General features: G+C 37.6%; 1 protein-coding gene across 1 annotated transcript in view; it reads right to left on the reverse strand.

Annotated features, from left to right (window-relative positions):
* Positions 1–1,412: 1,412 nt before the first annotated feature.
* The window catches only part of LOC129274910 (homeobox protein prospero-like), an 89,509-nt gene continuing 68,165 nt past the window's right edge, over positions 1,413–22,756 (reverse strand). Inside the window, exons 4-13 of the mRNA XM_054911651.2 lie at positions 22,582–22,737; positions 20,180–20,339; positions 19,062–19,186; positions 17,476–17,691; positions 15,497–15,607; positions 12,407–12,505; positions 10,981–11,152; positions 9,131–9,291; positions 7,487–7,540; positions 1,413–4,846 (exon numbers count right to left, since the gene is read on the reverse strand). Coding sequence (XP_054767626.2) covers positions 2,543–4,846; positions 7,487–7,540; positions 9,131–9,291; positions 10,981–11,152; positions 12,407–12,505; positions 15,497–15,607; positions 17,476–17,691; positions 19,062–19,186; positions 20,180–20,339; positions 22,582–22,737 — 3,558 coding nt within the window. The 3' untranslated portion in view covers positions 1,413–2,542. The remainder of the gene's footprint in view (positions 4,847–7,486; positions 7,541–9,130; positions 9,292–10,980; positions 11,153–12,406; positions 12,506–15,496; positions 15,608–17,475; positions 17,692–19,061; positions 19,187–20,179; positions 20,340–22,581; positions 22,738–22,756) is intronic.

Consider the following 22,756-nt stretch of genomic DNA (forward strand, 5'->3'; position numbering starts at 1 on the left):
ACAAACTACGATATAGCACCTATCAGAAGCAGTATAGTGTAAGCTGTCTCCAACTACACTCAGAAAAAATATATATTAAAGAATTTTCGAGAGTCAGAACTCAGAAGTGAGGACAGACTACATGTAGTACCTAAGTACTGTAAGACAATGGTAATTATGATGATGAAGATGAGAAAAAAAGATGATGATGAAGATGAGAAAAAAAGATGATGATGATGAAGGTGGTGGTGGTGGTGATAACAAAAGTGATGATAATGATAATAAAGTGCTGAGGATGATGATGATGATGACGACGAAGATGATGATGGTGATGATGATGAAGACGGTGATAGCAATGACAATGATGACAAGGAAGATGATGACGATTGTGACAAGGATGATGATAAAATAACAATGATAAGAAAAATAAATTTCTACAGAAAAGGTGACAGAGGTATCAGCTAGACAATAAAAAAAAAGATGATTTCAGATAAATCAATGAGATCACATGAATTTCCATGGTAAAAATGGATGTCAATAACAATCTGTTCAATACAAAAATCCTTTGCAACAATTAAAGATGGCAATACCAACTGATTACATGAAGTGCAATATATGAATGCCCACAGAAAAAATAATTGAAGTACGATTGCAGTACGATTATAAACTCAATTAATTTTATTAAATCCCACTTTTTCCTGTATGGAAGGGGGGATGGGCCGCAATAAAACCTTGAACCGTGAAGCATTGGATTAATAAGAGCACAAAGCGATATATTTCTTGTATTGCCTTTTATTATCTTTTTTTCTTTCAGTATATCATCATTTTATTTAACATTTTATTGTTTGACGTCAATATCTATTTCGCCCTTTGTATCATTTTGAAGCATTCCTCACCAATCGCTGCACGATAAGCAAGAAATTGAAGCAATTACACACTAAAAAAAAACAATTGAATTTTGCAGATAAGATGCTTAATTTAATGCAGGGATTGCCCAGTTTCTGTATCAACTATGTTGATGTACAACTATCAGTTTCCACGGAAATTCAAACATCAAAATCCCTTAAACTGATTGGTGAAAGGCTCCCCACTTATCATTGTGCAGAATGTCATTATGAAATGCCCCCTAAAAATTGCATGTCATATACTAAATAAAAACCCTGTTCTCTGTTACAAGTACAAAATGTGCAATATTTCAGAAACTTATTAAATTATTTTGTAATTAAAAAAAAAGAAATATATAATATATATATATATATATATTGAAACGGTGGACATTATTTGGATCTCAATAGACTATAGAGCAATTATATTTCACTTGCTTTTAGCAAAGGGCAAAATACTTTTTAAAGTGCATAAATTGTAGGTTTTTTTAATGAAATAATATGATACACAGAAAACTCTATTAAATCTGATTTTGTTCTTTTAAACTGACCCATATATTTCTGATGAATGGTTCGAGCAAAAAAGGGAACTTGAGAAAGCCCATATCAATATTCATTCTGATGACATTCAAGTCCTCTTAAAATTATTCAACATTTGAAAAATAGCAAAACAGTAACTAAAAATATTTTCTACTGAAATATAACCCAACAAAACTTGAGGTTTCATTTTCTACAAAAATAATATAATAACAAATTTTATTCACAACACAAATAAATAAATAGAAATAGTCCTAACTTCCGCATCAAGAAATCAGCCTGATTTGGTCTCACATCTGTTGCAAAAAAAAAAAATCAGGCATCCATTTGCCAAGCTGCAATTACATTCTCTTTACATTTCATTAAACTTTCGATTTCAACAAAATTCAAGAATTCTTTACTGAATCACTGATCTACAAAACCTGTATACCTTGTTAAAATTGCACATTTGTGAACAGAAATGGCAAGTACATGTGAGTACAGTGTATTGAGTAAATAACTATACATTGCAATGGGTGCATCATTATAAATTAATAATATCTCTTTTAAAAAATAACACTATTAGTTCTATATCTAATCAATGAGTACAAAACAACCTATACATTTACATAAATGATAAATTTGTGATATTGGTTATATTCCTTTTCTACCAAATCCACACTCTTTAATAGCCGTGCAAATGATGTAATATCTTGCTGCAGGTGTAAGCTTCAAAATTTGTTTTGTTGCCAGAGTTTAAAATGGGGTGAGTTGAATACTGAGCTCTTTTGAGTGCTGCAATATATAGATCACTCTTGCACAAATGATTTGTTTTCTTCTTTTAAATGAAAAACATCTTTGTATTTTTTGTGATGGTTATAAGAGCACAATAAACAGGCAGGATCACATCAAACGGTTGGGCTTCATGGAATTCTGAGGTATACGGTCATGAAAGCTGGAAGGTTCTTGTTGAAAGGGTGAGACTAGGTTTCAATGGGTTGTGTGGGGTGAAGTGAGGGGGAAAAAGATGACAACGGATCACGGCACAACATTACACTGTAGCAATATGAAAACAATACAGGAAGATTTGGTTATAAGGAATGGTCAGGGTGCAGGGAGTGGGGGGTGGGGGGTTGGGAGGGGGGAGGGGTAGGATGAAAGTTTCAAGTGGTCCTTGCGGGTGGGGGAGGGGGTATCTTCTTGGCTTTAGTTGGTGATCCCACAGTGCTTAACCTCGTGGTGTCACTTCTCTTTGGAGGGGGAGGGGGTCTTGAAGCCTTCTGGGGTGGGGCATTGTTGTTGCTAGGGAATGGGGGCGATCTGAAACTGGAAGAGGGGGACGGGGAGGGGGTGGACGTTGAGCTCATGGACGAGTTGCTCGGGCTCATGGGCATACCGTATGAGTTGGGAGGGTAGGCGTTGCCTTGGGGGAGCACATTGTTTACGTGGGATGGTTTGGGCATGGGTTTGGGCAAGGGCTTCGGAGAGGGCTTGGGCGACATGGGGAAAGGCCTGTCCACTTGGGCACCAGGTTTTGGGGAGACTATCGGGCGAGGGACAACTGGCTTCTGGGCAACTGAGGGTCTTGGCGACATGGGCTTAGGAGACATTGGGGGCGGCACCTTGTTTGCCACGGTGGGTTTGGGCGATGGAGGGGGCTTGTCTCGGATGTTGACATGGGCATGGGAGGGGGACTGCTGGTGGTAAGACTGATGCTGTGGGGAGTGTTGCTTGGGAGAGAGTGGTTGAGAGAAAGACTGCTGAAGTTGGGAGTGTGGTTGTGGCGAGGGTTGGGAGTAACTCTGACCGACAGGTTGGTGGCTGGTGGGAGGGTGGGACTGCTGAGACTGGTAATGATGGCGAGGGGACGAGGAGGAAGGAGAGGAGTTGGATTGGGGTTGATAGTGTTGGCTGTGGTGGGCTGGAGATCGGGGTGGAGACTTAGGCTGTTGGGGTTGCTGTGAAGGTTGGGTGGTAGCCATCGTGTGTCTGTTGCCAGGCAATGGAACAGGTTGTCTGGGTTTAAGCGCATTACTGAGTTCATTTAGAAAGACAGGATTGGCTTGCCTCAAGTTCTGTCCCTGTTGTGCCCGATCAACTGATGTCTGTCTCTGAACCTGTGGCTCCTGTTGCTGCTGCTGGTGTTGTTGCTGAGGCCGTTCAAAAGAAACATGCCTCTGAATTTGTGGTTGTGGTGATGGCGGTGACCTACATGTACTTGTATCAAAGGACACATGCCTCTGCATCGGTTGCTGCGGTGGTGATCTCTCCATCGACATATGTCTCTGAACCTGTTGCTGCTGCTGTTGTTGGTAGGCTCGTTCAGAAGCCTGCCTCTGCATCTCCTGCTGTCTTCGCTCCTGCCTCTGCTGCTGCAGCTGCTGCTGGTGTTGCAGCTGCTGCTTGAGCTGCTCTTGCTGCTGCTGCTGAAGCTGCTTCTGCAGCTGCAGCTTTTGATGCTGCAACTCCTGTTGCAGCTCTTGCTGCTGTTGCTGCAGCTCCATCAGCTTCTGCTGCTTGGCGACGATCTCCTGGTTACCCTGCGGCTGCGCGTGGTAGTTTTCCGGTCCCCCGGCGTAGGTCATGGGCCTTCCATAGACGATATCATCTTGCTGGGCCCTGGTAGCGGTGGCAGTGTGGGTGTAGGGGTGGTGGTAGTCACTGGATTGAGTTTGAGCTCCTAGCTGCTGTGAATAGGAGGTATGGGAGTCACTGGTTGAGGGTGTTTGTGCCATGCATTGGGTAAAGAAAGAAGGTGGGGGAGGACTGGGGGAGCGTGCAGTAGTGTGCTGCTGAGGTGATAAGCAATCCAGGTGAGATGATGAACATGCAGAATGGTTAGGAATGGGTTTAGCTGATGAGGGGTTAGTAGTAAGCAGAGGAGGGGGGTGCGAGGGAGGAGACGGTGGCGGGGAACTATAGTCATGCTCTGATTCGAAACCCGGACTATTGTCCGGTATCTTCTCCTCAAGCTCTTCTTTAAACTTGACCCGCTTGACGCATGCACTGGCCAAGCTTCCGCCCCGTTGCCTCCCGGACACGATGATCCCCTGCGTTCCCCTGCAACCAATCTGGGTGTCCGAGCTCCTCCGCATGCTCGACCTCACGGGGGCCTGGCACTGCCAGATGGGCTCATCGGACGCCGTGGAGGTGCGTGCGCCCGCCGAATCGGCCACCGTCACCGAGATTGCGTTGTTATGCAAAGCGACCACCTGTACCCGGGTTAGGGCATTACTGTTATTGCTATTGTCAGTGATACTTTTGGATGCAGGTGAACTAGAACTACTTGCCTGCTGCTGTGTTGTAGGAGGAGGAGGTTGTGGGGTGGGATTGTTAGACGGTTGGCTAGCACAGATCTCGCTCTCCAGGTCGTTTAAGGCCTTCTGGACGTCCAGGTCGTCAAACGTGTTGCCAGAATTGGCTTTCGTTTGGTTGCCGAGTTGGGGCCGGTTATCAAGAGCAGGCTCCTGAAATAAAATGTAATTGACATATTGTTTATACTGATAAATAAATGTAAAGTATTTTGTGTGATTTGGCCAAAAAATGTCAATATAAAGATTCAGAAAGCAAAATACTACATGAATAACAATGCCTCATGTCTACATAGTTTGATTTTTTAAATATAATTTTGGGAATTTTCTGAGAGACATTTCAGTCATCACCCATAATTTGTTTTCTTTTCCAACACCATATTTTTATGTTTTGCATATGTTTTTCATGAAGATGTGGAAATAAATTCAATTCAATATCTCTATATTCATAATATTTACTTGATGAAGGGAAATCACTTTTATCCATTTACTCACAAGCTATGTACAAAGATTTTTTTTTCTTCTTGATCTTATTCATTCATGGTTCCTCAAAGTAAAAAGCCTCTTTTAAAATAGAGGCAACAATTTCCAGCTCAACATTCCTGAATGATAAAGATGACAATCTTTCTGAGAATTTGTTTCTGCTGTTTGTAGCATGATAAATATGCGCCTTGGGGGAATCAATCATGGCATTCATACTTCATCATGGCATCATCTTTACTTAAATAAGGCCATTGTCTTTCATAGTCTCCTAACATTAATGTCTCATAGACATACAGGCTAGTCAATTCTGGGAGCCATATTAATTTACTGTACTTATTGTTCTATAAGTATTGTCTTGTCAAAAGTAATCGGCAATCTTTGACATGATAATAGGTCCTCTGTGACAAGAAAAACTTCATAACCAACAACTGACGTTGTTAAAAAAAACAGGCATGCATCAAGCGACTTCACTGCATGCCACAAACGAAAGGCCCATTTAACAAAAGTTCACAATTATGGTATCTTTGCCATTATTGCAACTACCATGGAAACCTTGATTTTGATTGGCTGATGAGCCCTGTTATCATGGTAGTTGCAACAATGGTAAAGTACTTACAGGGGACTGTTTCATAAAAAGTTACAACTGTTGTAACTTTGCCATTATGGCAACTACCATGGTAACAAGGCTCAGCAGCCAATCATAATCAAGGTTACCATGGTAGTTGCCATAATGGCAAAGTTACAACAGTTGTAACTTTTTATGAAACGGTCCCCAGTTGTAAGTCCTTTATGAAACGTTAACCAGATAGCATAAAGACAGTATTAAATTTCACCTTTTACCATGCTCTCAAAACAATTATATACATGTAAGGTGATGGTAATGCCATCACTATACTATTGCCCTACAATCCAAATTTGGAATAAAACATTATCTCAATTGAAGAAAGAAACCAGCATATAAATTTCTAAATCTATATGAATATGTATGACTATATCATTCCTTTCATAGGTAATAAGATGCAGCAGGTGTAATGAATCAAAAATTTTGAGGGGGTTTGATATGGTGTATCGTGTAAAATTAATAAGAAGTTGAGAACGAGCAAAATAAAAATGTCGACATTTTTATTAAAAATTTCCAAGTTTGTGATAGATTTTGACATACCGGTAATAATATATTTCACCCTTATCCCTTTTTTTTCTTGGTTAAGATTTTTTTTTTTTTTTTTTTTTTGGGGGGGGCCTCTTCCCCCCAAGCCCCCTCCCCAATCTGTACGCCCATGTTAGGGTGAATTCAATTCAGAATCAAAATAAGGTCACAGAATCATAAGACTAGCTCGTACTATTTTAACCCATTTGGCCATTACCAAAGGCTACCTAAAATTAACTAAAATTTTGATATTAGTTTTCTAATAGTTACTCTGAACCTTTAAGAGATCATTCTATTTGTTCATATTATTAGAAAATGCAAAATGTGACTTAATAGAGGAATTCCTGCTTTTGATTTTGCGTAAATGCTCCCCAGGGAGTGGAGAAAGCCTGTGGGCAAGCCAAAATCAGATGAAAGGGGTAATAATCTATCTGCAAAGCACCAAGAGACATTATTCCAATGTAAAAGTATTATTAATCGTGTAAAAAAACAGAATATCTTTATTATGATCAAATCTTGTAATTGCATCTTTGAAAGCATGGTAAAGTACTACAAGTGATCTACAGTTCTGGTACAGTAGGCTTAATTATTTGTTTCATCAAACATGACACATAAATTGAATTTGGATATTTTCAAGGTAATGTGACTTTTCTGTGGGATACATTCATATATTCCTGCAATTTAATTTTTTTTTTTTTTTTTTGGGGGGGGAGGTTTAAAGACCGAAATAATCAGATTAAAATTCAATGAAAATGGCAGTATATTCATTGAAACAGGCATCCATAGCCACTGCTTTTTGGTCTTGCAGTAATTAAGGCCCAGTCAATACCAGGGACCCGTCTTACAAAGAGTTGAGATTGATCCGATCAATCGCAACTATGGACGGCCAGCAACGTCAAGATATAAAATGCATGTTTGTTCAAAAAAAAATTCTAGATATGAATGTATATCCATAAATTCATTGATTTCTTGACAATTTGGTGTGTTCTCCTTTGTTTACAAAGGACATTTTGCACATTTCCTGTAGGAAAAATTATGACACTGATGGATTTCGATAGAGTTACATGTACGATTGAATGGATCGATCGTAACTCTTTGTGAGACGGGGCCCAGAACTGTAGATGACTATTCAATATTACACAACAAAGTTAGAAACATAGACAAACCTCATCCAATATTCTGCCTGACGGGAGGGAAGAGGATCGGGTGCTGTAGCGTTCCTAAATAATAACGACAACATTCAATGAAACACATGCAAAACACAGCACTGACGAAACACAAAAATCATAACAAAGCACATGGAATAATGGGACATACAGTCATGTGACCCATCACATGACAAGTCATGTGATCAATCATATGATGAGAAATCCAGACAATTGTGAAATTGGTCAGATGTCAAGGAGTAAAAGACAGATCAAATGCAGATAAGAAAAAGAACAAAGAAATTAATATCAATAAATTTGGGTGATAATGGTTGAAATCTTGACAAAAAATCACAAAAGCTGACTTATTTTGAATTTCAATAGTGGATAACAATTAAGAGCAAAAGAGAGAACAAATGCATAAAAGAAAATACTATGGAAAATGTCAATTAACTAGGGAGATAATGGCTGAAATGTTGACAAAAATATTATCAGATCTAACAGAATTTGAATCGTAAAAGTTGATAATAATTTAGAAAGTATGATAAAGATGTGAATACGCAAACGGTATACATGTACGTAAAATGTGATTATACGAGGGGGTTATTGGTTGAAATATAAGTAAAAACCCAAATTTTTGACAAAATTTTAAACATGAATGCCACATCTTGATGATAAAGTGATCAAATGGTCATAAATCAAATGAGTAAATAACAAATTCCAACAAAATTAGGGAGACAAGAGTTGAAAAATATAAAAAATTCACATATAATGAAATTTTTAGGATGAATAAATAGTAATTAAGTATGATATGATAAGGTATATATTATATGTGACCCACTGATTTGGAATCTATATGAAAAGATGTCAAAATGAATTTCTACAAACTTGAGAGCAATTGATGGAAATATAAAGTACATCAAATTTGACTTGAAAATTTGAATTTAAAATGGGCAAATTGAAAATGGTATGAGATAATATAATGATCTAATGATTTTGATTACATAAAGTAGTAAACAAATACGGCCCACGGAATGAAATGATAGCATCGAATGATGGGAGTAAATGTAAATGTTTCGGATAATGATTTTGCAATGAAAGCAGGGAGGCCAGTTGAAATTCGGGACTGTCAGGAGCTATGAGTAAGCTCATGGGCGTTTCAATTTTTTACAAAGAAAACAATTTTTAAAATGTCATCAAATAATACATAATGATCATTTACAGATAATGATTAAAATTTTTTTTTCTACTTTAATGAAAGTAATATTACAGAAATGAATTTTCCACTAATCTTAAATTTTGATGTTTGAATTTTTGCAAACATATATAGAACATAGGGAAAACTAATCCCAATGAACAAATTCAAAATAAACAAAAACAATCTCACCAATTCCTCTGAAGCGAAAAATGTAATTAAACCATAAAAACCACATCGACATGTAATGTACATGTATGTAGGTCACAGATCACTAACATCAATTTCACCTTTATGATACAAATGCTTATAAGAACATGCTTTAACTGAAACAAAACTGAAATTCTAGCTGTTCACACAAATCCAAAAAAAAATTAATGCATAATTACACAACACTGAAGAGGAAAACAAATAAAATGCCTTGGTGTGATTGGTTGATACCAGTCACATGACCAGGTTGCTATAGTTACCCTGTGCAATGAATGCTGGTGATGCGTCTCGACCTCCTGCCCTCGTTTCCAGGCGTTGGAGAACATATTGCCCATGCTACTCTTGCGATACTGGGCAGTCATCTGGGGCAAGACCAGGGGGGCGTTGAGATTGGCGGTGATGCTATTGCTTGGGCTCGACCCTGCGGCAGATAAGAAAACAAACGATGAACAATTTGAAGAAAAATGCCGTGACATTCAGCCAGACACCACATGATAACTACATGTAGTTCTAATACAGAAGCGTCGTGGTATAGTGGCGTAGTAGCTCTTCATCAGACAGTCATGGGTACAAATCCTACCCAAAGCACTAATACCTTTCAGCAAGAAATGTATCCATATTGTACAGAATATCCACCAAACGATTGCAGATATTAGAGATTTTAATTTTGGGAAGTTACATACAGTATAACCAGCATCCCCATTTGTCTCTTAATATCAATTCTTCATAATTTACAATTTTTCAGGAAGTTGAAATTCGGTTTTGCTTTTACATTCAATATTTCATTAGACACCAAACCCTCATCAGAGTATGGCACATATACATTGACATTTACAATTTGTTGCAGCCACATATATGATCCCACCAACTACAATAAGCCACGACTTGCAGGGAGATCGCCTATAGGCTCTGTGGGCTAGTGAGCTCTAAATCAGGGAATGCATGAATGAAAGTTTGGCACACACATTCGTGGTCTCATGCAACAACAACAACACCTGCAACATATTATTGCCACACATTCAACTCCCACCACCCCCCAAGAGTTCCAGAGAGACTGGCTGTGCTATGCAAGCAAAACCTAGACAGCATGCTAAATGGAACATGAAAGAATGGGTCATCAACAGTATCAAAACCACAGCTACAACATCAGCTCCCATCACCTATTACAAGTTGTATGGAGACTGCCTGATCTCTGTGAGCTAAAACAAGATAGGATACTAATGGAATGACATGGCATCATGGCACTTACACCCACGGTCTAAACGGTAAATTGCCAATTCGTCTACCACCAACTCGTCCACTCACCACATGGTCTACTTTCATTTAGTCTAATAATGCCATTCCATCCATCAACATTTCCTCTGACAACCATTTGGTCCAATAATGACCATTTGGTCCAATCATCACTTCGTCTAATCACCATTTCGTCTCATGACCAGTTGGTCTAAATAACATAATATATAATATAATTTAACACTTAGTCCAATTAGATCAAATGGTATATGGACTAAATAAAAGTAGACCAAGTGGTGAGTGGACGAACTGATGGTAGACCAAATGATAGTAGACGAGTTGGCAATTGGACGAATTGGCATTAGACGAATTGGAAATAAACCGTCTAAACAACCACACCTACAACATGTTGTTGCTACAAATACAGCCCCACCACCTACATGTACCATGAGTAGGAAGGAGAATGCCTTAGCTCTGTGAGCTAAAACTAGAATACATTCTAATGAAATAACATGAAATGATGACACATACATCCAACAACCACACCTACATGTACATGTTGTTGCCACACTCAGCTCCCGCCACCTACCATGAGTTGCGGGGAGACTGCCTGAGCTCTGCAAGCTACATGTAAAACTAGACTACATTCTATTGGAATAACATGAAATGATGACACATACATCCAACAACCACACCTACAATATGTTGTTGCCACACTCAGCTCCTGCCACATACCATGAGTTGCGGGGAGACTGCCTGAGCTCTGCGAGCTAAAACTAGACTACATTCTATTGGAATAACATGAAATGATGACACATACATCCAACAACCACACCTACAACATGTTGTTGCCACACACTCAGCCCCCACCACATACCATGAGTTGCGGGGAGACTGCCTGAGCTCTGTGAGCTAGAACTAGACTGCATGCTTGATAGTGAAGCTGTATCGGTCAGACTGCTTGATTGCGACATACTCTCCGCACTCGAAGCGTACTCTGTCATCTCTCGCTGCGTGTCGTTGAAGTTGTCCAGTAGCACCTTGTTGTACTATAAAGAAAGAAACAATTTTTTTTGTTAGTTATTATCAATATCCATTTTAAGCTATCTTTTACACTGTAATTGTTCGAAAAAATGTTCAAATCATACACCTATGAGATTGGGTTAAAGAATGAATAAAATCCAATGCACATAGCATTACAGCCTGTTTCAGGTGTGAAGTTTGTGAAGATAAGATTTCACAATAATTGAAACTCATAACTACATGAATGATGGTCAGGCGCGGATCCAGGGGGGTGGGGGCATAGGGGGCATGTGCCCCCCCCCCCTTTTGAGAAGAAAAATTGAAATTTGTAATGTAAAAATGCCATTGAAACCGAGATGTGCCCCCCTCCCCTTTTTGAAATTGAAGACCTTTTTTTTGCTTGTCAAATTTTTTCGGGTACGAAATATCCTTAATTTGTGGTTGAAAACCTTTTTTTTTTGGCTTGTCAAAATTTTTCGGAAAAATTTGCCCCCCCTTTTGGAAAATCCTGGATCCGCCCCTGATGATGGTACTGCATGGAATAAATAATTATGACAGAACTGCCAGAATCTGCAAATTGGAAAGGATTTCAATAATATCCTGAACAGTGTGAAAACAGCAGGAGATTGCCTTTGACAAGCTTCCTACTTTTTGTTCCCTTCGTTTTAACTCATTTAAAATGATAATTGATAAGCATGCAACATTATGATCTAGAAATGAACTTCTTTTAAAGCCTGAAGTAAGTTTTGGTAAATTCCCAAAAGTGCATATCACTATTCCGATTCATTACTAGATTATAGTAATGTGCATACCTCAGAAAATTATGATGCAGAGGATACATATCATAAAAATGTGTTTATTTGATAGTTATTGCAATTTTTCATGAAAGTTATTTTGATCAGTTGCCAGATATAATCAAATAACTACATTTTTTTCCTTTTTATATAAAGCCACTTTTCAAGCACAGAAAGGGCATCATCTTTTACTGTAGCATTCTCATATCTAATCACTAAATTTGTTACATATTCAAGTGCTCAAAAGATACTCCTTGATAAAAAAATTAAAATTGACTAAGAGAGGGCACTAGATATCCTTGAATTCCAATTTTCATAAAGAATCAATGGCTGGAAAAACTCCACTTTCATATTAAAGATTGAAATGTTAGAAGATACGGTACTTGAGTAGAAATCACGTTATTGACCCTTAACCAAATATTTTCTTGGGCTTTACAGATGGATACAGTGTAGATGAATGAATGAAGAGCGGAGAAATGTTCTTACCTTGGCTAATCTTAATCCAGCTATCCATCTCTGACACGTCCTGTAGTCCTCAGCGCACAGGTACTTGATGTATTTGGATTTCTGCTGAATTTGAGGGTGCTGAAAAAAATTAAAAGAAAGAAGAAAATATACAAATAATGGTAAATAAAGAGAACTGTATAGATACATTGTAGCAAGCAGTCTCTAGTTGATTTCCAATGGAACATGTATATATTTTTTTATTAAAGTCTATAGAGAAGGACCACCTGCTTATGATAATAATATGAAACACTTATATCGCACTTAATACAATGTTTCTACACCTGGGTGGAAAGTGGTAAATGTACATAAATGCCTCGCCAAAGGACGCAAGTGCCGCCATAAGTCTGAAGAATTATATCCACCAAGCCACAACATCTCTATAATGACCACAAGTTTGTTTTCCATGTATTAGTATTTCCTATTAAAATTTGTATTACAGTAACCTGTTCATAAAGACCATATTTTTAATCTATCTATGGTGGCCTTAACATACAGACTTCACTGTATATTATCATCGATGTGAAGTAACGAACAGCTATTATCATAAGCTAGCGCTCGCCACAGACTACACAATCCAACTACCATAAGATTTTGTAACGAATCACATTTGGTTATGAATATGAAAGTTCCAAGAAGTAACATTAATTTGTTTGAAGTTCGGCATAATGCGAGGAATACTAAAAGTAAAATCAGAATTCTGCTTTGTAAACTGCAAGTCCTGTGGTCAGAATAACATCCAAATTTGGCTCTCTCTCTAATTTCTAGCCGACAATGACATAATACCATTTTAAATTGAATTTGCTTTTATTCCTACAGAGAGGCTCAAAATAAACTGGAATTTTTAGTATTCATACCATTTTTGGGAACTTTAATTGTTAAGATTTACAGGTTGGAATTGTCATATCAAATGCTTATTACAATTTCTTCGAAAATCAGATTGCATCGGAGTGTGTAAAGGGTACTGGGCTTAATGCTTTGATTGGCAAACAGCAAATTCATCGTACTCTTATAGCATTTTTTTAATATTGAGACCTCTCCTTGTGGAACCAGGCCCAATGTATGAGAAATAAGTTATCAAAAGAACTGGCAGCTCAATGTAATTACAACTGAAATACAGTCTTAACTGCTATTGACAGGACCACTTGTCTATAAAGACCCCAAGTTTGGTTTTCCTTCAGTAATATGTATTACAGGAACCTGTTCATAAAGACGACCTGCTCATGAAGACAGTTCTTCAGGTCCCTGTCTTACAAAGAGATACGACTGATCCAACCTATCGTATCTGTATGGAAATCCATCGGAGTCATAATTTTTTCTACAGGAAGTTTGCACAAGCTCCTTTATAGTAAACAAAGAGAATCACACTGACAAGACAATGATGAATATACATCATATGTAGAAAATATTTTGAACAAATTTGAATTATATATATTGATGTTGCTAGCCGTCCATAGTTGTGGTTGATCAGGGGCCCGTCTTACAAAGAGTTGCGATTGATCCGATCAATCGCAACTATGGAAAGCCAGCAAAGTCAACATATGAAATGCATGTTTGTTCAAAAGATTTTCTAGATGTGAATGTATATACATGAATTCATTGATTTCTTGACAATTTGGTGCATTCTCCTGTGTTTACAAAGGACATTTTGCAAATTTCCTGTAGAAAAAATTATGACACTGATGGATTTCCTTTGAGTTATGATTGATTGGATTAATCGTAGCTCTTTGTAAGACGGGGCCTTGATGTCCCTTATGTGATCTTTATATACAGGTTTAACTCTATTACAGGAACCTATTTCATAAGACACAACCTGCTCACAAAGACCGCTCTTCTGGTCTCCCCTGTACACAGGTTTCACAGTACGAAACAAACCATCAGCTATTACGCACAGAAAACAAAGAAATGGACAAGAAAATCATCTGGAAAAATACAAGATATATCACGTTTGTCTGATGGAAAGTAAAAGTGAGAGAATATTGAACAATGCCAAAAAAAACAATGAAGTTTCAACCACAACCAAGCCACATGGGCATACTTGAATGTCAATCATGCCATATGTTTGAGGATTCCTGAAGGAGAACGGAACCATGTTATCTTGCACGAAGAAGATTTCCACCAGAAATGTTCTCCAGATGTTCCTTGTTGTCGGGTTCCTCTCGGGGGAGGAGAGCGCTCGTGGCTACCGGGGGTTAAAGAGATACCGCACGCAAAAACAGGAAGCGACCCGGAGCAAGATGACATCAGAGTCTTTCCCCCGGGTTTTCGGTTTTACCTTGAGCATTTTCCATTCTCCATTGTTGATTCAAACTCTTGAGGTCACAACATGAAACAATTCCAGGGGGGCATATCATGAAACAAATATTCAGTGGGTTTTCAGTGACAACTGTTATAATCTACTGAAATACTTGCATCCGATTGGCTTAGAACAAATTAATCAATGCAAATCACTGACTATGTGCATCATGAAAACACTCCCTGAACTGTCTGTATCAGGTAACCTACACTTGGCTTCAATTGCTTTCAGCATTATAATTGTTTGTATTGTTCTTCATGCAAGTTTGCAGCAAAGAGCAATTCTTTGAATAATCCCAAGAAGCATTCGTTGGCAAAAGATTCAAGAAATTTTATGATAAATTGTTTGGATAATACCAACCATGAAAGATGTACATATACATGTATTGCTTTTCAAATTCAAAATTGAAACAATCTAAACATAGAAACATATTCTCCAATAATTATTATGCATCAAATACATAAAAATCACCCTTTGAGTGTATTTGGATCTTTACAGAATTTTATCAATCATTTTTCTTATTCTTCAATTTTCATTTTAAGTAAGCTTTTCAGATTTTCAATTATTCCATCTTATGTACAATATCCATAAGGCTTGTGAACTTAAAAAGGCTGATATTTATTGAAATTCATTTATGAACATAAAAATGAATTGATGAATACATGTATATCTATTAGTATGAAGTTTGACGGTTTTGTTGTATTACTATATTACTCAAAATGAAAATTTTTTAAAAGAAAAACAAAGAAAGAAAACTTGTTGAATGGTCAATTTACCTTGAGAGCAAAACAATGATCTGACGGTGCCTTGTATTTTTTCTTCCATCCCATTCCATTGTATACATTGGTGTGTTCAAATTGAACCAGACATACAATGTCTTTGGTAGACTGTAAAGAAAACAAAAGGAGATGAAGAGAGTTGGTCAGATTGCAAAGGAGATGATGAGTCTTATATTAAGTACACTATTTTTCATTCGTAAAAACACTAACAAGTAAAACTTCAATGCAACAATGTAATAATTTTCTGTTTATCCCATTCTTTCCCAAACTTTCTTTTGCATTTCCTTAAACTTTTCTGATAATCATCATTTTATGCTTTAAATCAACCAACAATGTTTGCTTTCTCTTTTTTTTTTTTTTTTTTAAGTATCATATCTAATCATATCAAATTTTAAGAACTAAATAATATATTGAAGAAAAAAAATTCATGCACATGGTTTATAATTAAATGTTAATATCATGGTAAAGTTGCCATATTATAACAATTCATCAATTATTGATATTTCAAATCTAAGTCCTAACAATTATAAAGACGGTAACATTATTGCTTACTACACGTATTTATTCACATGACATTTTTTTTTCTACAATGGCATGTTTAAAGATCCCAATACTCCTAAAAAAGGTAATCTTTTAATCCCATAAATCTCTGTGAAGATGATCCGTTTTATATTCAAATAATAAACAAAGGGAAAAGTCGCAACTGGAATAAACATTTTAAAAAAATCTTTATTGGTTTTAAATTCACAAACGTAATCACCATATTTAGCTTTCATTAGTAACAGTTGATTTAAAAATATATTATAAATGAAACATTTAAAATTTTTGAAAACAATATGACTATGAATGTTCTGTATATTGATAAACCCCTTTAAGAACATAATTAGAACTACAAATTTAACTTTAACGTACATTAACTTTAAAGCACATTATTTGATTATAGTGATGTTAATGTGTTTCTTGAGCATTATCTCTTGATTTAGAAATCACAAAGAACATTCAGTGCAGCGATGAAACAGCAGGGACTTAATGTTTATCAGGAGGAAACGTCTTTCATTCTTTGGCTTCAAAATCCTCCAAGCTCGCTCAAGAAACTTGGCATAAATGAACCCATTTCAGGGTTCCATAGCAATCCTCTCTTGTCTTTCTTTTCTCATTGAACGGCGTCCATAAACCGCATGAACGAGGTAAAAGGAAAAGGGTTTTTGAGATCATGAAACTTGGCTGAAGAGACTGCTTTTTGTTCCTGCCTTACTTTTTTTTTTGACTTCATAGACAAATTGCTCAAGGAGATTATCTCCCCTTCCTCCTTCTTTCCCCCCTTCTCTAATGATGTAAATTGTGGTTTGGCATTTAATGCTTCTAGAATTACAGGTAAAAATTCAAATATTTAGTCAATTTTGTGTCACACACCCACTTGGCAAAGTCAGCGAGAGGCTGAAAGAAGCTGATCTACAAGATCTTTTTCATTTTTTAAATGGGAAAACTAATAATCTCAAAGGAACACAACTTATAAAATACTGTCCTATCCCAGAAACCACAAATCAAATGTTTTTTTTGTGTGTGTCATACATCCACTTGGAAATGTCAGTGACTGGCTGAAACTAGCTAATCTACAAAATCTATTTTCTCTTTTGACATCGTAAAAGAAAAAAACAGTCTGGAAGAAGGTACAGGGGCCCGTTGCAGAAAGAGTTGCTATCAAACGCAACTAAAAAAATCTTGCGCATCTTGATTTTCAACCAATGAAGCACCCGTATTCGGGACTTGCGCATGATATGTTGACTTGCGTTTTAACGCAATTCTTTCTGCAACAGGCCCCTGAACTTATAAAAAAAACTGTTAAACATAGATATGCACGTGAGCTTCTGATGTGTCCTTATCAGCATTGACAAAAAGAGATGCATGTATCTCAACATTGTCATATATCATTTTATTGCACATTCTAGAAATGTTGAAATGAATTCAAAACTTACTTTTGATTTTCCTTTGGGGGAGTAATATAGACCGGATCCTCTGAGGACAAAGTAGTGTTTCTTCCAGGACTTCTTCCCTTCCTGCTTCAGATAGAGCGGGCCCTCTATCTCCGGGATCCTGTTCCCCGCGTTGAAGAATTCCTCGATGAGCGACTGCTTGGACTTCTCGGCAAACTGCGTCGCCACCTCTGAGGCATGCTGGGATAGGAGGAAGTTCTGGACAAGGGTGGGTAGAAAGAAACAAAAAAGTAACTAAAACAATGTGAGAGATTAGGTTTACTGGGATTTGCCTCACCCAAACGTAAGCAAAACAGAGATGCTTCCAATTAAACGGGGGGTTTACACTGGGCTTGGAAATATTCAGCAACTAGTTTGCAATTCAAGACTTTGCTAGTTGCAGTGCTTCTGAGGTGTTTCCTGAAACTAAGGGAGTCTCCCAGTAGTTGCAAGAAATTCAAACATGTTTTGACTTTTTAAAGACTTGTTTAAAGACTGCTTCCAGTCTCCAAGAACCAAGATGTCTTCATCAGTAACAGAGGGGATTCCATGAGTGCTGCGGCGAAAATTACTCCAGTTGAAAATCTGCATGTTAAGCTAAACATAAAACTAAACCTCCAAAGCTAAATAAACCCAATCATTTATCTTTACACTATTCTGAACCAAAAACTCTATTACAATCCTAACTACAACCCCATGCCCTCTGAGATATTAACACAGGAGCAAATGTCGCAGGAGCGTTTGTCGTGTCATCAATCTTACATTGTTTCTGAGATGTCATTGCAACCACAGGGGATATTTCAGAGATATTTGTCTCCTAGGAATCGTGTCTTGGTAAGAGAACTAAGTCTTAAAGACTCATTTTTTACAAATTATTGAGCTGTCACTGCGAATTCTGATTTGATAAGATATAGCCTTAAAAGCAAGGGAAAAATGAATTAGAGCTCTGGGTTCTCACAAATTATCTAATGTAATCATTCCACATTAATCTCAACTATGGAAACCAGCAAAACCTTAATCTGTCATCTCGAAGAGATGGACATTATATAAACAGCAAAAGGAAAGGAGAAGCTCTGGACCGTGTCTCACAAATAGTGTGATTACATGTAGTTGACATAAATCCTAACTATGGAAGGCCAGCAACATTATATACCTTTCAAAGCCGGGGTAATAATAATAATAAATAGGGACAGTGATTTTCCGCGATCGCGGAAAACGGACAGAATTCACGGAAAGGGCCTTTTGAAACGGAAAGTGGCATTTCAAATGGAAAATCACGGAAAACGTATTTTCCCTCAAAATACACAGAATAGCAACAGAAATTACTCCAAAATCACAACAACGGAATTTCCGTTTTCTGACATGCTGAAACAGAATTTGAGATTTTCTGAAACGGAAAAGGCAATTTTTTGAAACGGAAAATCACTGTCCCTAAATAAACAATACGCCTCAGAATAGATTATTTCTAGATAGATGGCGCTACATGTATATACATGTAAATGCCTATTATTATTATCACTATTATTATCTTGAAGGAATGACTATTATGTAGGCAGTAAACAAAAGCGACAAAAAAATAATGTACATACCTGTGGGTTCTTAAAGATGGCATATTTATCCCTTCTCTCCTTAAAGAGGATTCTATTGGTCGTTTCTCTTTTCCAATTTAGCATCACGTCGGTGACCAGGTGTTCATGATCTTCTAATGTCCTCTCTGAAATCAAAAGCAGTTAAATAATTCTTCATAATTGACTAATCCAGCCAGTGTGGAGAACCTCTCGACAGAATTGGTGTCTGGTGCTCAATTTCACATTTCTATTGTACAATGTTTCTATTGTTATCTTGCCTGGAAATAAAATTAATAAATACATGAATAAATAAATCCTGAATTAGTAGGAAGTAAAAATTGTCATTTCTTGAGTCAGTTTGGAGACTTCAAAATGTGCTTTTTTAAAGCATGGTTTGAAAATGAATTAATAATTTATAAAGAAAGGAAGAAAGCAAAGTATTTTGAGTACCGTATGTTATGTCTCAGCGATCCATTTATCTCATATGCACAAATCCTGAATCGTAAAAAAAACTGTTTAAGCAGTCTGAAGAGTAGACTAAATAACTTAAATGGGGATTGTATAATGTAGCACCTGCTGGGTCCGAAGTGATGAACTTTTGATCAAGAAGTGTTTTTACCTGCACTCCTGAATGCTCATATTTATTCTATATGTACATGAACTACTCAAAGTCCCGCCCCTTGTCATCACCATCGGCAGAAGCTTCCTGGGAGCTGTTTACCCCATCCAATCATTTGAGTACTTGGTGAAATACATCTTCAGAACTTGCTGACCATGTTGGCCACTCAACCAAGATAACAGTGCTTATTTGGGATACAGTAGGTACTTCAACAAGAAGTAACAACTAACTTACCCATGGGGGGTTCTCTCAGCTTCATATCCTCTCCTACTCTGCTTTTCTAATTCCCATGTAGTCTGGTTGGGTTTTTTTAAATTCCCTCTACTCGAAAGTTGGTCTCTTTTCTGTCGCAGAGTCTCACCCTTGAAAACTTTATCTTGTTATTTCTAATCTGCCTTCTTTATTTCTTTTATGTTCCATGATTTTGTTTTTTTAATCTTGTAAATCCTTAGAAAATATTGTAATTTTTGATGATTTATTTAAATAAAAACTTTAATATTAAAAAACCCCACTAACTTACCCATGAGGAGTTCTGGAATCTGCTCAATGATCGTCCAGTCTGGTCTCTCATCCAAGTGGTTCTTCTCCACCAGCATGTGAGAGACCTGCCTGACCCTCATCGTCTCGTCGACAAACATCGTCTTGGAGCTTCCATCTTCCATGTACACCCGCACAATCAGCTGGAAAGAGAGGACAAGCACAGGGAAAGGGTTAAGATTTTGTGAGCTTTGAAGGTTTACATGGTGGCGAGACTAGGTGTGGGGGTTTGCAGTTGCACCATGTTGGTGAAGTGGTCCTGACAAGGATTGATGCATTTTAAATCTTTCGGTGATACATGTAGCTAGTGCCGCAAAAAAAACTGTTCGTCTCGATGTTTCAAGTAGTATTCTCTGCTTTTCGTGAGAAGTGTACTCAGTAGGGTCACTTTTAGGACTATGTCACCTACTTGGTGCAACCACAAACCTCTACATCAATGTCATCAATGTCATCTAATTATTGTAAATACAGTATTGGGACAGGAGGCTTTATGCCACAGTAATTCAGTTAACCTTTTCTGTCCCTGGCGTTCCAATGGTTGATATTTCTTATTTTGCATTGTTTATACTAAAATGTATTTCTGTATGATTTGCTGAATAAACAATATTGCTTCACTGAACACCAGATGCAGAACTCTAGTTTCATGGTGTCAAACAACATCTGTTATTGGCATCCTGTCCCCTACTAATCAATGACACTTCAGGACTTGGATTCAGGAAGATGTTGATTTTCCTCTTGGTACGGATCCTTTCCAAACAATACGATAGAGTATAAACACAAAGCAAAATTGAAAACTGAGGAAGAATTCAAGGACATTCTTCTTGATCAATGAACAACCCACCCATGAACAGGTACAGACACAGGTGCACTTCACTCTCCTTATAGTATTAACATAATACATGCTGATGTGTCCTTGAGGTCTTTGAATCAAATCCACACCAACGCTCTTCGCTACCACCTCCGGACAGGCCACTGATGCAAATACTACTGAATAGATAATGATTTCACAATCGCCAACTGAAGAAATATCATCTAACTGTCAACTAAACAAACGTCATCCGATAATTGATATTCCTTGGCATAGACTGCGCTTCTCCCCTAAACCTCTTCGCTACGACCTCCAGATGGGCCACTGGGGAATATACAACTGAATAGATTATGATTTGACAATTTTCAATTGCAGAAACCTCGTCTAATTGTAGATTGACAAAGAGTCACCCAATTATCAATATCATTTGGAATACTTCACTGTTCTTGTACTACTAACATAGTACATGCTGTCATCTCCTCAAGGTCTTGTCTACACCAACAATCTTTGTTTCGCCACCGGATTCAACACTGAGGCATTTATATGGATTGGATGATGATTTGACAATTCCAATTCCAGAAACATCATCCAATTGTCAAGTGAAGAAATGCCATCCAATCATAAATATTCTTCGGCATAGACTGAGCTTTCCCCCACTAAAACTTATCGCTACCACCTCTGGACAGGCCACTGAGGCACATACTACTGAATGGAAGACAATCTGACAATTGCCAACTGAAAAAAATATCATCTAATTGTCAATTGAACAAACGTCATCCGATAATTGATATTCGCTGGCTGAGACCGAGCTTTCACTCTCAGTTTCATTTTGATTGTCTTGAGCCATGGAGGCAACTAGCAACAATGGCTGCTGTCAAAACTTTTTTTTTTGCAATCAGATGATTGAATTGTCAAATCTTTGGCCACCGAGAAGGGATTTCCAGTCTCAATTCCTGCTGTGGTCTTCGTTTGGTTTGGCCTGGTGAGGTTGATTAGGAACCGTACCCTTATTCTGTTATCAAGTCCGAGTATTCTCCATCGATGTACAATGTTGTCTTTTGTTTATTAAACTTCTCATTTATATGATTGCTTGCCCCATTTTCTCTTTATACCTTTTTAAAAGATCTTTCTTTGTCTTTCTTCATTTCATTTGTTTTTCTCTCTCTCAACCCGATTTCTTTGTGCTGATTTTCTCATTCTCCCTTCTCCCCTCTCAAAGTCACAACTCTCTTGTTCTTTACATCTCACTCTTTCTATCACTAAATCTTTCTTTTTATCTCTTTCTCCCTCTGTATCTTTCTCTCTGTCTCTATCTATCTTTCCTCTAACTGTGTGTGTGTGTCTCTCTCTCAGATTCCAAAATACAGACAAACACATTTCCCAATTTCTCCTTGTGACTATATGCATTTTAAGCATAAAATGTGGAACCTTTTGCCATTTTGGATCCAACTACTGTACATCTCAGGAAAGTTACATGCTCTCCATTAGCATAACACTTGTTGGCTGGCCTGTCGTCTCTCTGGAGCGTGAGCCTGTGTGTGTCTGGACTGTGAGTGTGAGTGTAAGTTATTACTTACCTTTTGTACCCTTGCCTTCTTGAGCTTCTCCAGGGCAATCTTAATCTTCTCCGACTTCAGCTTGGCAGCTTTCTCCTCTTCCGAGAGACTGGGATCCAGCTCCAACTGCGACTCCAGGTCCTTGAGTTTAACCCTTACGCTCTGTGTAAGTTGATCCTGTAAGAAAGGATAACAT

Source organism: Lytechinus pictus, chromosome 13, assembly GCF_037042905.1.
Source record: "Lytechinus pictus isolate F3 Inbred chromosome 13, Lp3.0, whole genome shotgun sequence".
In the NCBI taxonomy this organism is placed as follows: domain Eukaryota; kingdom Metazoa; phylum Echinodermata; class Echinoidea; order Temnopleuroida; family Toxopneustidae; genus Lytechinus; species Lytechinus pictus.